This window comes from Homalodisca vitripennis, chromosome 5 (genome assembly GCF_021130785.1).
Source record: "Homalodisca vitripennis isolate AUS2020 chromosome 5, UT_GWSS_2.1, whole genome shotgun sequence".
Lineage (NCBI taxonomy): Eukaryota > Metazoa > Arthropoda > Insecta > Hemiptera > Cicadellidae > Homalodisca > Homalodisca vitripennis.
This window is the reverse complement of record NC_060211.1, coordinates 162,314,531-162,331,519: the sequence shown is the minus strand read 5'-3', so window position 1 is coordinate 162,331,519 and position 16,989 is coordinate 162,314,531. Positions and strand designations below refer to the sequence as shown.

General features: G+C 32.6%; 1 protein-coding gene across 4 annotated transcripts in view; it reads right to left on the bottom strand.

The window, feature by feature from the left end:
* The window catches only part of LOC124363075 (TGF-beta-activated kinase 1 and MAP3K7-binding protein 2), a 107,762-nt gene that overhangs the window by 70,763 nt on the left and 20,010 nt on the right, over positions 1–16,989 (bottom strand). Inside the window, exon 2 of one of the 4 annotated variants that reach the window (XM_046818165.1) lies at positions 13,341–13,485. The exons of 1 other annotated variant lie outside the window; for it this stretch is intronic. In XM_046818165.1, the coding sequence (XP_046674121.1) occupies positions 13,341–13,448 (108 nt within the window). In that variant the 5' untranslated portion in view covers positions 13,449–13,485. Of the gene's footprint in view, positions 1–2,015; positions 2,130–13,340; positions 13,486–16,989 lie in introns of those variants that run through there. 2 more of the 4 variants (XM_046818163.1, XM_046818167.1) reach the window with 2 other exon arrangements.

Genomic DNA, 16,989 nt, shown 5'->3' with positions numbered 1-16,989 from the left:
AGTAGGTTTTGTGTACAGTAATTGCGTGTGCACTATTGCAGCTTCATCTGATATTGTTACTATAAAATTAAGCCATTCTTGAATTTGTACATAAGATTAGTATCGAACATTTTGAGCACCGCCATTTTGTTTAGGATTAACCATATGAGGTCTAATTTGTGGCATTATATTCTACTAATTAAAACCTTTAAAATGCTATGCATATTACCCTATGCTTACATTTAAGACTTTTCCACTGACTCTCTAAGGTCAACTTCCTGAGGTGGTGAAGAGCTACTGATTGTACCCAAAAGTTCAATTTTATGCTGAATGTCACTGTATAAAGCTTTATGTTTGCATGTTAACAAGTATAGAAGATATACTGTTTCAAGACTTTTCAGCACCCCTTTATATAAGATAATATCCTAACTCACTCACTCATCAACATCTATAAAAAAAACATTAAAGATAGAGACACAACATTTGGTACATAGATTTATCTTTGTGTCCTAGAGACGCAGTATGGAAGGATTTTTTATTCCGACCTCAGGCCTCTATCGTGGTCTCTAGAGTTGCAAAAATTATTAATAGAAGATTTTATTAAATGTGATTAGCTGTTTGATATAGTTCACAGTACTATCGAGGAGTTGAAATTTTCTCAGTAAATTACATTTTAATAGTGACAAAGATTTATTTACATGCTTTCATCTGTATAAACACACATGAAATGCTATTCATTTGTAAGCAAATTATCCAAGGGCAGCTGGACTAACTTGTTATTTTTAGATTTAAAATGTAATAATAATCCAAAATGTGTTTAATGGAAAGAAAAATAAAAAAAGATGGATATATTATATTCCAGAGTTCACACTGAAATGAGAAATTTCTAGTGTTACGATAACAGTAACGTACTACAAACAGCAATGACTAATTCATACTAATTTAGTATATTATAAATATAATTTTAGTATTGCTAGAAAACTCAATTAATGATCAAAATTGTTAATATGTACATGTAACGTACCCAATGTTGGCTTTTTTAAGATTGTACCACGGAATATTTAAGTACTTAAAGAAAAAAAAGAGGAAGTATGACTATATGTATGATAATATCTTCCAATAGCTGTCACAAATCATAAGAGCTATGTCAATTAGAAAAAATATGTCTATAATGTCCCGTTATTCAGCAGAAAATTGCATGTAAAGCCATGGGTAAACAACTAGTGCTGTATAAATTTACTATTCAAATAGTTTTTCTATAGTAAAAGCGTCCAGTAATAGTTTAGGTATGATTAATTATTGTACTTTAGAGTTATTGTTTTACGTTTTTATTGTATTTATGATGCCTTTTGAGATCTAGACAGTTGTATCTATTTATATTATTGATTATTTATTTATCACTAGGGCCTCACAAAGCCAAATTGCCAAAGCTTACGAAGTACACAAGTGCAATACACAACATGTAAAGGATATTTCTCTGCCAGTACACAGAACTATTTTAAACAACAAGAAGCAATTCTTCAGTAGTGCAACTTTTGAACATACTTCAGAGAATTATCAAGACGTTTGACTCCAAAACCTTGAAGACAAAGCTACACAACCGAATTATAAATAGCTTGGTTTATACTATAGATGAATATATCAATCTCAATCAATTGTACTAGTTATTCTTTTAATAGTTGACTTACTTAATTATATTATCTTCGATTTAAAGTGTTAACTTTATTAATATTATTTTTCCAATTGATGTTAATTTCACACACATGTATCATTCTTTTGTCACATTTCCTTAAAACCAAATACTTGCACCTAATTTCATAATTTTTACGAAATTTTCCTATTTTACCAGATCTTACCACACTAGATGTGTACTTTGTCACTGTAACCACTCTTGATGAATGTGTGAAAAACAAAACAAAATTGATTGATAATAATATATGACTTGGAGTGGACAATATTATAAGCTATAGTTTCCTACAAGAAGTCATAAAACTGTTACTACTACACCACTAAACACTAAACACACATCCCCTCACCTTCCGCACAGTTCACGGTTCTACACTCGGGTGTCACGCGGGTGCCGGAGCACATCGATCGAGAACTGCACATCTACCACAGGTAACACACGAGTCGCGACGCTACGCTACAGTGAGGTGTAGTGTAGGTAGGGCCGCAATGGCCAAACTGCCACAGTGGGAGGAATTGGCACCGCTCCCCGCTAGTGTTTACATTCCTCTCCCGGCTATTGTTCATCAGGTGACTTGACTGACACCACATGTTACCTTCCTCAGCTCGGGTTTCATGTTCCCGCCACCCTCTGCACTGATAACCTGAGGCCTGTTTACCAACAGCTCCTGCAGCGGTGCGTGGTAGACGCTCCAATAACATTGCCTAAACTGTTATTGTTAAGCTATTGGTAATATTAATAGAAAGTCATGTTTCTATTTCCCTTTCATGAAGTAAGGAGTACACTTTATACAACAATTGCAAAGCGCGATATGTAAATTTAGAAAATAATGAATGTTTGGTCATTATTGTTATTTGTTTCACTGTGTTGTTTACCCTTTAAATTGAATTAAAAATAAATAAAATTCTCTACATTGAGCTTTGTTTCTTAAATTTAAAAACTAAAAAAAATAATTGTATGTATTATTCTACAATTAGTAAAACAGTTGTATTTGTTTACAAACTTTAATCTAGTGGTTCAAAGATGATTTTAATCATATGAATGACATTTTCAGAAAACATTAAATAAACAGTGTGTACCTTTTTGTTCAGTGTCTAGTTTAATTTTGATGATGGACGATTGTAAGAAGTCTATAATCAGAATTTACATATCAGTACACATTGATGTGTTATGAAAAAATAAAAAAGATTGTGTTTTACGACCTGAAATATGGTCTCTTCCTCGTATTAGTGATGTAACACGTAAAAAACCAAATCACGTAAGTAAACAAATCGTACCAAAGTGCTGTGACACACCAGTCTCGTGGTTCCTGTTATTCCAGGTTTGTGGTTTCTAAATATAGAGTACGTCACATCGCTTTGGCATGATTTGTTTACTTAACCAGTTTGTCTTACGAGTTCAGTTATTTGCCCCTATCCCTGAAAAATATCAAATTTCTAATCACTAATTTGCACATTAATCCTTTAGTGATATATTCCAGATTTTAATATTATTTCATGTGCATAACGATAAGCTGTACTGATTTACTTACATATTTTTAATTTAACACACTCGCTAACACTGTATTAAGTAATTAAAAAAAATATAAACTATTTATGTGGTGTGACCTTTTCCTCCACAGAATAGTGCCACAAATATGCACTGCTTGTATAGACCAGCGACCCACATCTGTGCGCTGTCTTGTGGAGCCTCTATGTCAATTAATTAGTGATGTCTTCTATTTTGTCTCAATACTCTGTCTCTACAGTGATGTTGGACACATGTATGGAACGCTGGTCCACGGTTTAGTGGAAAAGTTTTTGCATTTCATTTTTCTCTGTTGAAATAGTATACTGGCTCATATGTAAGCAACACCTGATAGCAAATAAGGGTTGTTCACTGTAAAGTGGTAACATTCTTGCATTTCATTTTTCTCTGTTGAAATAGCTATACTGGCACATGTAAGAAATACCTAATAGCAAATATAGCTTGTCCACTGTTAAGTGGCAGTGTTCTTGCATTTCATTTTGCTCTGTTGAAATAGCTATACTGGCACATTTAAGCAACACCTGATAGCAAATATAGGCTTGTCCACTGTTAAGTGGCAGTGTTCTTGCATTTCATTTTGCTCTATTGAAATAGCTATACTGGCACATTTAAGCAACACCTGATAGCAAATATGGCTTGTCCACTGTTAAGTGGCAGTGTTCTTGCATTTCATTTTGCTCTGTTGAAATAGTATACTGGCACATTTAAGCAACACCTGATAGCAAATATAGCTTTTCCACTGTTAAGTGGTAACGTTCTTGCATTTCATTTTTCTGTGTTGAAATGGCTATACTCTGTTGAGATAGCTATACTGGCATATTTAAGCAACACCTGATAGCCAATAAGGCCTTGTCCTTGCATTTCATTTTGCTCTGTTGAAATGGCTATACTCTGTTGAAATAGCTATACTGGCACATATAAGCAACACCTGATAGCCAATAAGGCTTGTCCTTGCATTTCATTTTGCTCTGTTGAAATGGCTATACTCTGTTGAGATAGCTATACTGGCACATTTAAGAACACCTGATAGCTAATATGGCTTGTACACTGTTACGTGGCAGCGTTTTTGCATTTCATTATTTTCTGTTTAAATAGCTATACTGGCACAAGTAAGAAACACCTGATAGCAAATATGTTAAATAAGAGAATAACTTGCACAGTGAGAAAATTTTTGAACTTTGAATAATAATAATACATCTAACTAAGTATACTTTTATGAATATTTCTTGATATTTCAATTGCCTGATTTTATTAGCTGTCCAAATTTCGGTCAGCTAATTAAAAGAATGCAAGAATTTGACTCTCTTAGTACATTAAACAAAAAACAACAAAAATGAAATAGAAAATTTGATAAACATCTTAAAATTACATAAAGTTAACTCCTAGAATCTAGCTAAAGTGTCATTATTCAATCTAATATTCAATATTGTTTTGCCTTCATTTATTGTAGTTACTTTATCAAAGGTCTTGCTGTTATTCTTTAGATAATAATGAATGTTTAATTTTGTTACTAAACCATTTTGTCCTTCTGTCACCCAAAAGCAACTTCAAAACGTTAAAAACATTTAATGGGTTCAAGGCACAACAAGAAGTTGAGTTTGGGTGGATTCTAATATTGTTTACTTCATAGCAGTTTCAATTATTGAAGTAATATTTTCAGGATATATTCACTACAGTACACATAGATGACCAGTATATTTAAACATACTTTATAAAAGGTCATAGTACTCCAAAATGTGTTACGATGAAACAAAATAGTCTTATTTAAACTAAATATCGTTGAGTATAAATACTACTAAGTGGATAAAGAAAAATTCAAAATTGGAATATTCTGCCACTTGTGGGGCTGTGCATGTTAAACCAATGACAAACCTTAATGCAAGCTGCAGGTGTATGTAATACCCACATACATGCATACACACCATTAACAGAGCCAATATTATTTTACGGGACATTCACAGTCCTTTAGATGTTTCGACGTTAATACCGTTTTCTGAAGTGTTATTTTTGTTTCAACTTCGGGCATATATGAGGCACTAATAATCTCTTGATAAAAATAATCCCAAATACCATTTTTTATGACTAAAAAAATTATATATTCATAAAATATAAAGGCGCTCCCGTGTCCCTCACCCATTTTCTAAACTTTACAGGTTTTTTAAAGTGCATTATACTAATATGAACGCTTAAACCTTTATCAAATTAACTAATACACAGATTGATCTAATTTTTCCTGAATCCAGAATTTGGGTGACATGACTCAATTTGTGTTATGATTGCTTGTAAGTCTTGAGATATTGTCTTAACGACAGTCCCAAACATGAGTTTATTGCTATGTTTGCCGCTAGAATGCACCAGCAATATTAACGAGTGAGGAAGTACCTTGTGTGAGGGTATATAACACAGCTGTGCTGGTAATTGCTTTGTTTTAAGTTAATTAATAGGTATACTTAAAAAATTAAGCTAAAATAAATTCAGTATGTTTTTTGCCTGCAATGTTGGTCCCGAGTATCAAGCATTTAACGTAATTAGCAGAACAATAACATAGTAACATAACAAAAGAGCATAATAGTATATTTGCGTCCAATATCGAAGTCTATAGAGAAGCGTAAAAAGACCACAAAAATTAAATAGGTAGTAACTTATAGCACTGGTTCCTGTAACGGTGGTCCCACAACTTCGATAAACGGGTACCTCGATATACATAAATAACCGAAATATATGTATATTGCCATTATCAACTAAGAAACATAATTACCCAGCAGGGATCACTTCTGGCCGGTTTATACCTTCCAGTTGAACCCACCACTGGGCACAGCAAAAACCGATGTGTCACTTAAATCTGTGCAACCTTATGGATGTCCAGGAGCGGTACATCACTAACCGCAAATGTTGAGATTCTGGGGTTCATGGGCAATTCGATAAGTCTAGTCTACTGTGGGAGATGACTGTTGAGTTGGTGAGGTTTATTCCATAACCTCAGAGGTTCTTGCTAGCCTCAACAAGGGTGTGCCACACCCTGCCTACTTTGACTGGAGAGACTGGTTCAGAGCTGGCCTCCCCTTCTTCTGGGATGAGATGTAGTGCCCTAATTCTTCCTCATGGATCTTGATAGAAGGCGGCCCCTACTTTCTAACCTTACCCATCCTGAATATCCTGTCACTCCGGAAGGAGCGCAAATGTTCTTACAGGACTAAGTGCAATTTATAAGCTTCTTGTCCTAAGAGAACAAAAAAAAAAACATAATTCCTGAATTTAATATTTATAATAATTATTATTTAACAAAAATATATATGAAGATTAAATCCGCCTGGTAATAGTTCTTTAAATGCTATAGGTAAATATTTAGCCCAAAACTATTAGTTTATTTTGACAAATAATTATCTGGTCTTTATTGTAATTAATTATGTAGATAATATTGAGTTTTTACTATCATTTCTTATATTTTACTGATGCTTGTGTGTTCCAAAATAATAATTTTAGTTAATATCTCGCACTCTAAATGGCTAATATATTTTATTAATGACAGATTTAGTCCAAAACTATTAGATTATTTTTATGAACAATTCCCTAGTCATTATTGTAATTAATTATGTAGATAAAGATTGAGTTTCTATCATTTCTTATATATTACTGATGCTCTTGTGTTCAGAATAAAAATCTTAGATAATCTCTTGCACTTAAAATGGTTAACCTATTTTATTAACCACAGATAGCCAGTGACAAGTGCCTCTGTAACACATACGTCAGTTACTTAAAAACTATTTTTGCATTCCTTTCCTAATGATAAATGTTAAATAATGTAATAATACATAAACCCGTCCACTTTCTTCATTACCTAAAACATTATTATACATTAAAATGTATTTGTTTACTATGTAGCGCTACGCACAAGTGGTGCAGGAGTTTTTTTCTTCATGGGGACAAAGATAAGGTATTTATTATTTTATGTATATAAATTAAATAAATAAAGATATACAGGGTGTTCACAAAAGGGATGTAAATGAAACATGTTAATTTAGTGTAAGAGAATATGTGGATGATATTTTTTTAATATAACTAAGCTAGTTAGTTTTATCTGATGTACATTTTATAATTTAAGTATCAGTATTTTACATTCTGACAATGCCTCAGTGTGTTTTACACTGTTTATAAACTTAGTGCAATAAAGATCTATCTTTATCTTTATCTATGTCATAAACCTTGAGTAGTTTATGAGCTACAAATGTTTAACTAATAAATTTTGCTGTTATGACAATGATTCGTAAACAAATTGCAAAATTATGATATAAACCGTAGAATTTTTTATCATGAACCTACTAGAGTCTGGCAGAATTTCCTGTTTCAGGCTCCATAAATGGTTTAGGCTCCATAAATGGTTTAATGTTTTATTGAATTTATAATTGGAAAACTAAATTATTTTCTCTAGTACTCTTGTAAATTTGATCTGATGATATAAAAAATTATAAATTTAAAGAGTGGGGTGAAAGAAGCAAAATAATGAAACCAAACTATCTACAGATTAAGAAAAGTATGGTATATAATATTGCGTAAACACATCACCATCCATCATACGAGAAATGTACAATGGGAAAAGGCCAAAGAAAGCTGATCCTCATTGTGATGGATTAGCACGTTTTGAGCCCCCAAATGACAAATGGGCTCTGGTTAATTTTTACAGACTCAATCTATTGGAAACATCCCAGCCCTATTTCTCATGTCAACATATCTATTCCAGTAATGGAGGTGTATACTATTTCCGTACTATGTAAGGACCAATTAGTGTGGAAGCGATATCGCTAGGACGCCACAGAATTAATATGACCTGGTGACAGCACGGTAGGTTAGGAATGCGACAAAGGTAGGACTGATCAATCAACGTGCGGCACGATGCGCGGTGTGGTGGAGGAAGCGAGACGGCCCACCTTGCGTTGCAAATAGAACCGTGGTCCCCCCCACCCCACTTCTCCACCTCGACTGTGGGTGGACACCGGTATTTACAGCCCTCACAACACAGGATATAATTAGTTTCTATTCACGCAAATTATAAACACTATTTTTGCGGGTCTCTGGAGTAACGTCTGGCAACTGGATATTGATGGTATCAGTAAGCGTTTCAAACTCCCGACTGAAACGTTCTGCTCCAGTACTAGCAACGTATTTTTACTTTCTCTATCACACGTAGCATAAGAGAAAGTACTGTAGTAAAAAAATTAAATATGATCTTCAGCGTAAATATCAATTACGGTATTCACCCACCAGTCAAAAAATAAAAATACCAGTTGTTCAATGAAGACTGAGATTTTAAGCAAATTTGATATGCAGTCACGATTGATGATGTTTTTTAATTTTTATAATTTTTTTAGTTTCTTAAAAAAATACCCACACTGCATATTGTAAATATTGTGCAGATTAAGAACTCTTATTACAAAATTACAAGAAACATCAAAACAAGATTTGAAGAACATTTTTTACTCATACCTTAAGGGATAATAGAAAAATATCTAGTATAACCAAAAACTGCAATGAATAAAGACATAGAACTCAAACAAAAATCTTTAATTTGTAAAAAAGCTACAAAAACAATTTACTTTAATGCTTGGAAACTATCCTATATAAACATAAATAAAAAACGTATTAATAATGAGAAGGCCTTTTTGAAAAGCTAAGAATTCAAAATGTATAAAAAATATTTTACTGTCAAAGCTTTTCATACTTTTCAATATTTCCAGACCTAAGTATTTAGTTTACACCTTATTGGTATTTTTGAATATTATTTGTAATAAACACATTATGTAAATATTTATTTGTGGAATCACCTGAAATTTATTTCATTTCGAAAGGCCTCTTCTTAAAAATAAACATATTTTTGAAGATGTGTCGTTCACATATATCCTTTAAAAACTTTGTATGCATGGTGATATATGGTTGATATAAGGTGAAACATGGATATCATCCATCCAATTATCAGTCTCCTTCATCCTAGATTATTTCACTGTTTACAAAGCTTACATTTGCCAATTACCTTAAGTAGTTCAATAATTACAGAAAAATTTAGTAAGAGTTGGAACTTTTTTGGAATTTAGTAGTAGTGACTTTAGGTTTCAATTGACCAACTTCTGGAACTATCCCTACTAATTTCAGGAGAATTCTCCTTTGGCTCTACTTATCAATACTGATGATGAGGTTATAATCAAAGTTTGGAAAACAATTTTTTGTGTATATCAATATGCTGAAGAGCAGTTTTAAAAGAAACTTGATGCAATAAAAACATACAACATTTTAAAGAAATGTTGACCTTATTTAGTGCAGTAATTCCACCAATCCCAATAGTTTCCCTAAAATCTCTCTAATTGTGCACAATTCAGTGCAGCATTTCTAGTAAGGCCGACAAGGCCTAGGGCAGCAAATTTTCAGGGGTGGTAACTTTGGATTTAGCGGTGACCAGCAAATGAACACAGAAAACCATCATTTGACAGCCACTAAAATACGTACTACAGCAGAGCTTGTGCATGATGCAACAATGTGTAGTAAGAGGCTCTGCAGTGTCAGGCAATACACAAACTCTTCACGCTGTATTATTCTGTACAAAAAAAACCATTATCCCGCCACCTGCTCCTCACTGTCCATGCGTATCACGCTCATCCAGCCATATAAAGCTGGCAGCACCCTTATCAAAAATACTTTGAAACATATTGCAATAATTTGTTTAACTATTTTCAGTGTTTTTTTGGCATTCATGTGCGAAATATAAAAAAACAAAGTGGCTGTCTCTAGATCGTTAGTAAGCATCCATTCACCAGAACACACCAAAGACGAGTGGAACCGTTTGTTGAGCTATTTTTAGCATTCGCTTGGCATTCATGTGCGAGATGAAACAAAAACAAAGGGGTTCCTTAATTTCACACAAAACTTTTTCACCAAAATAAGTTAAAAATATGGAAATTAGTTGTTTGTTTGAACTGTTATAAATTTTGGTGTGTTGGTATTGTTTTTTCTCTCTACCGCTACTCCCCTATCAGCATCAATTACCCTTCTAAGCAGGCAGGCAAACCTTACGGACAGCACGAAGGTAAATACAGCCCTACACCAAGTATTGTTGTAGATGTATACCAAAGATGTTTTGAAAGTTTGACGCAGTTTTATTTATACAAAAGTTTGTAATTTTCTCTCCACACTAGAACCGTTCCATAAGAGGTCATTCAACTGCCAAAAACTTATCGTTTATAGAGGTGGCAGTTCCTACAGCTGGGTGATTAGATCAGGTTGATAAGTGATAGATAACGTAGATAGAATTGTGGTAACTTTAATCCACCCGGAGAAGTTCATAAGGCCTTTAGTTTTTACTCATAAAATTAATCTTTTATTTCTTTTTAGGGTCAGTGAGTGGGGGGGGATAAATTGAAAGTACATCTTGAATGATTTTAGTGCTTTCATAGATTCTAGAGTCATCTTCTATGAACACATAAGTAGTGTTGTTTAGATGCAAGAACAATGTGATATGTGGATCACCTAATTTTTCAACACCACAGATTTTTGTTTAAAACTTCACAGGTCGCCGAAAGCAATTTTGAACATGTCACCGTTAAATGAACCTTTCAAGAATTATCTTAAAGTTTCTTGAGCTGATTGGAGTAGCCTACATGTGAGAAATAAGCTTCGATTTCCTGCTTTTTCAGCTTGTCGTATTGTGGTAGACTTGTTTTTGTATTGAAGTCTACATATTCATGACCTGTGATAAGGAGAAAATATAGATCTAATGATTCCAGTGTATGATTTTCATATGGGAAACTAGTTTTGTCACTGTTTGGAGCATGTGACTGTAATTACAATTACTGGTATTGCAACACTTTTAATAATTTAGTATTTCAAATATGGTATTGGCAAGTTTTTACAAAACATGAAAATTATATCAGTAACGATTGTGTGACTTTTTCATGCACGTTTTTTTTTAAGAAAAGCCTCACTCTTCTCACAATTTGTTTGCTTAGAAGTCAGGTTTTTTTGGACACTTAACTTTTTTAGTTCTACTGGTCAGAAGTCACTGACCAATACAAGGATTGTTAATATCTACGGGTGAATGAAAGCCTCACAAAATACAAACCATCAAATTCAATTGAAAAAATTATTCTTGAGATCACTAATTGTGCGTCTGCTCTAAAGACAATTTATTCTCGGATCAAAAAGTTTAAAAAATTGAGTTTGAAGTTAACCACAAAAGTAACCTGTAAAGTTACAACAATGGGGGTTACATTAAAATTTAGGTAGCTAATTTCTGCATTTAGACACATAAATAATATAATTTACAAACAATAACTTAATAATACACTCAGAAACTTGTGATCTGATTAAGACCAAATTTTTATACAAGAAAAGTGCAAGTGTACTGATGTTGTATTAAATTACTATTTAAAACATAAGAATTGTGATAACAGTTCGGTAGTTAGTAATGGTCAATTGAAAAACAAAATTATTCTACCAAAAAAGAATCTAAGTTTTACATTAAAGTAATGAAAGCTAGAGAAAATTCATAAAAATAGCAGAATAAAGTCATAAATACAACGCATTTAGTAGAGTTCCAATTATTTATTTCAACAACAAATTATCTGAAGTACTAAAATTTTCTATATTAATGTTTAATTTGCTAGATAGAACAGATTTAGTGAATAGGCTATATACACTTGTTCAAACTATAAAGTGAATATGAGAAATGTTCATAGAGAACCAGGACTTACCTAAAAGCACCTGAAACACTGGAAAAATTGACATCATATAAATAAATATGACCTTTTCCCATCACTAATTTCTTCCTCAGAGCAGGTAATAAATCAGGACAAAGAACAAGCTAGGTTAGAAGGTTATTTTTGACGATGGAAGGATTGTGAAGGAAACAGGATTTTTCCAGACATTTGCCATCGTTCAGTGAAACAAGAAATCAGTAACAATACGTTTCGAGATCTGCAATCTGATCTCTTCTTCAGGTAAAGAACTAACCTAATACGTAATTACAAACTAGGTTAAAATAAATAAAGTGCTATTAGGTTAGTTCTTTACCTGAAGAAGAGATCAGATTGCAGATCTCGAAACGTAGTGTTACTGATTTCTTGTTTCACTGAACGATGGCAAATGTCCGGAAAAATCCTGTTTCCTTCAAGCTAGGTTATGTACACTACCTCCATTAACAAAATAGTAAAACACAAGGAAAACACACAATCACACCAATTAAAATGCCCAGGCGGTTTAGTTCGGCAATTGCTGATAATGCTGATATAACCTGAGATGAATACTGCTGCATAGCATCAGACAAGTGTACAAAAGTGTCCCTAGCAGTTGGTCTAAAATAAGTGCTCTTCATGGATTATGTAATGAATAATATGTATATATGATGTGTGTATGAAATAAGTATAAATAAATGTAAGTAAAAAATTACACTATAAATATTGGTAAGAAAGATATTATAGTACAAAACCTGATTTCTACGATATGTGTCACACAATTTTCCTATTTTCAATATTTAAAAAATGTATCTGCAAGATTTTACCCATTCAGCATTTTTTACTATTTAAGCATTTGGTAATTGAGACTAGGCGAAGTAAAAATATTTCATCAGTGCCAAGTAGCTTCCCTACGCAACGCTGAGAAACTATTCTAGTGTGAACTCTTCCTCATTTATTCTCAAACGCTTCTGGACAAATTCTTTGAGGCTTAGTTATGGGGAGATATGCTCAGTATTGATCACGTCTAAGTGATTGAGTTGAGTTAATTAGTCTGCGAATTGAAGAAGGCACATTACTGCTAAGCCTCTGAACTGACAAGTAGAAAAATCCTTTGACAAGCTCAGCTAATGCAGACAATTACAGTTACATGATAGCATTGATGAAACTCCTTATGTCGTTGAGAATTCATTGGCAACTTCAGCTGTTAGTGAGAGGAACAAATGTTGTTGATAGTTTGATTTGTGATATACATCCTTAGTTTACTCTTCAAGCAATGTTTAATCTGCACAAATCTGGGCAACATTACCGGCTGAAGATTGTATTCCCTGACTAATTTACTGCAGGAGATGTGCTAACAATCTCACATCTGAAATCTCTGGTAGTCAAACAATTCCAACACTCAGTCATGCAGTGAATGTGGAGGAGTTTACCAGTTTGATACACTCTGTGACGACTCTGTCTGGGACAGCAGGAAACTTCTGTTTGAGCTCATGGAACAGCTGCATGATAGAGATGTTGGAGCAGCAACACTCTGCCATCTCAGGGCTCCCTCATGGCCCACCCCGCTCTGCCCTGCTACACACAGGTGAAAATTAGAAGACCTTGAAAATATCACAGATCATACACATTTTTAATAATTTGCGTGAGAACTCAGCTGAGGAAATGTTGAACAGAGAATTTAAACTACAAGCTCTAATCTCATCCTAACAAACAACTGACTAATTTCAAAACTTAAAAACCCAAAGACAGAGAATTTGTTAAAAATTGTTGAAATGCTCTTCTGTATTAAAGCAACACTGTTTTATTATCATCACCAAGTGTTTGTTACATCAAAGTTTTTCCACAGGACAGAAGACAACAAAGGCTAATACAAGTCAAGAAGAAACCCAAAACTTAAGCCACAATCAAATCACATCTTTGGTTCAAAACATCTAGAAAGTTTAAAAGCTCAGTCATTGATTGATAGTCCCACTTGCAGGTGAATTGCTGATGCTGTTACTGGAACCCAAAATAATTACCTACAAACGAGGCAGTGTACATTGGGCTCGTCTGACACCACACCACATCTTCACTAACATATCTGAGTTAATTCTCGTCTTCTGGAGTTTCAGATCATTATGCACTGCTGGCTTGCATATCTTTGAATCAATCTCTCAAATTAAGGAGTTCCTAACTACAAAATCAAGTGTAATTTTTTTCCCAGCAGGACCTACATTTCTTTAAGACTTTTAAGCCGTAAAAAAAACACGGCTATATATATATCTTCAGGTTTTACGGCTTAAAAGTCTTAAAGAAATGTAGGTCCTGCTATATATATATATCTTCTGTAATACCAATCGGCTTCAATACTATTCTAAGTACTTTAAAGTTTAGACAAAAAAGGAATATCCAGTGCTCATGTTTTAATTTTCGAGTTCTCAGAGCCCTTCATCAGAAACACACTGAATTAAAAACATACAAACAGAACTCAAACCAAGAATTAAAAACATACCAAAATAAAATTTTAACAAATAAATACCATAAACAACAAGATTCCAATCAGCTGTATGTAGAATGTTTGTAAATGTTTACATAGAACTAAAATTTTTTTGTATAAGAAGGAAAAGAGAATCATCTTAGGTTCAACCCATCTGGTTGCCTTGATTTTAAAATTAATTGATGTGCGATTTCAACGTTTCTAAATTTATAAGATTAGTATTTTGATTGGAATTTGGCTCTAAATGGTAAATTCCTTTTAGGCTGAAGCAATTTTCTAATTTATTTTGATTATGTTGAATCGCATGAGCAGATAATGGTCTCTCATAATTTTGATGAACAACATCAAACCGATGATTGGTCATTCTCACTCTTAATGGAGTGATTGTTTTTTCAATAGAGTCTTTGGGACGCAATCTACAGGTTAGTTGATAAATTACATTTTTTGTAGTGCAATCAATGTTACCTTTAATAGGATATTTTTTCAGTTGTACTACTTTTAAACAATTTATAATTTATTAAATTCTATTAATTATGACAATTTACAAATATTTGAAGTACCAGTTATCAGAAGAAAATCTAATTCTCTTTAGAGAAATGTTCCCTCAAGAGTTCATTCTTGCACCAATTTGTTTTGTACTTTTTTAAATAATATTTCTAGAAGTACCATGATAACAAGCTAAGTTTATATGCAGACACACATCTTTGCTTCTTTTTAATCCAGATCCCTCTTATGTCCCAGTTTAAACTACTCTTGACAACTGAGGGACAACGGATACAATGGTCCATACGTTATCAATGCTTGTCTTTTAATCACAAGAAATCTACATCAGTTATCTATGATATCAAGTGCAACTTTCCTATTGACCTTACACGACATTAACACAGTTGAGACTCCAGTTCTGAGTTCAAACTACTCTGACAACTGAGGGACAACGGATACAATGGTCCATACATCATCAACGCTTGTCAAATAAATTGCATTCTCCTCCACGCCAACAAAGAACAAGATGATTAATGTTTGTGATGAAAATAAATTTGTTTTCACCTCTTGGGAAGATTTCAGGGTGGCTTCTGAGATTCTAAGCATCAAGGGAATTGAGCAGGGCTCTTTTAGGGTCATTTTAAATGTAATCAAACACTCTTTGTTTGAACCCAAAATAGTTCATTTTTTTGACAAAACACTTATTAACTAACTCTATTATATACAGTTTATCACCATATAATATTAAAACAAAGGTGTTTAACTTCTACTAAGATCAATGAACGCTGCAAGGTTATCATGATATTCTACAAACTTTTCTCTTAAAAAGGTTAGATTCATATTGGTAATGCTTAATCATAAATCTAAAAACATTTAAATACCTAAATTGAAGAATTCTTTTAAGATTAAAAAACTGCATTAATAGATGTTATTATTTTGTAGCATTTAACGTAACTTTATCAATAAATAGTAGATAAAAGAATTCATTGTGTGAACCAAAATACCTGTTTTTATATAAAAAATTATCAGAGATAAATAAATCACCAGAAACAAATAAGATCTTATGAAAACTGAAGGAAAATACATCTATCTTGTTAAAATGCCATGTGGAAGACCTTCTGCATGTCTAGTGAAAAGTCATAAAATTCTGTGTTTAAGTCTTTGTAAGAAAATACTGAAACCACCTATCACTAAAAAATTAATATAATAAAATTTTGATTAACCAATAAAAATCTGCCTATACATAAGTTGAGTTTACCACTTAATCTTCTGAAAAAAGTAATGAAACCCTAATTTTGATGGAGACTTCATATGTTATAACTAAAAAGTGTAAATATTTACTGAAGCCCTGTAGTTACAAAGTAATCAACTCAAACACTTATATAGAAATCAGTCTATTTACTGATAAATGTGACACCTGACATAAGTTTATTGTCTGTAAACTTGTTCCTTATTTTGATACTACTTGTCCAAAGCATACTGGCTTTGTTGTTCCTCTCATTAATTTTTTGTTAGAAAACCCAAAAAGAAAGAGATGGTGCTGTTTTTAGGACTTGTGCAATCAATTGTGTTTGGTTCATGAGTGTCTGCACTTTATTTCGTTCATAAGTGTGTATTGGACATTCATATAATTAATATTATCATCTACTAAACTTATCTAATTGGCAATTTTATTTTCTTTCCCTGACTTATCACTCTTTAAGTTTCTTTAACATCACAGTAAATATTAGTTTTTATTTTTGTCGAGAGTGTGTTTTTTGTATTTATTACAACAAAATGCAATAAAATTTTGCTTTATAAATTCTAGTAAACCGTATGACGTAAATATTTTTAGAACGTAACATTGAAAATTTATAAAAATGGAATGGCTTTTAATAATCTAACAATGTTTAAAGTAACAAAGTTATATGTGCTCACCTACAAAAAATGGGAACATTCACATGTGAATGTTTTTTTTTTTAAGAAACAAATATGATATATCATATAACTGAAAGAGCGAATGTCACTAACTTACAAAAATAAATTATTTCACAGTTTCTAAGATAATTTTCATAAAAGAGATCGGAATAAATATTTTATGGTAAAGTGTTGAGGGTAAAAAAATTAAAATTTTCAAAGAC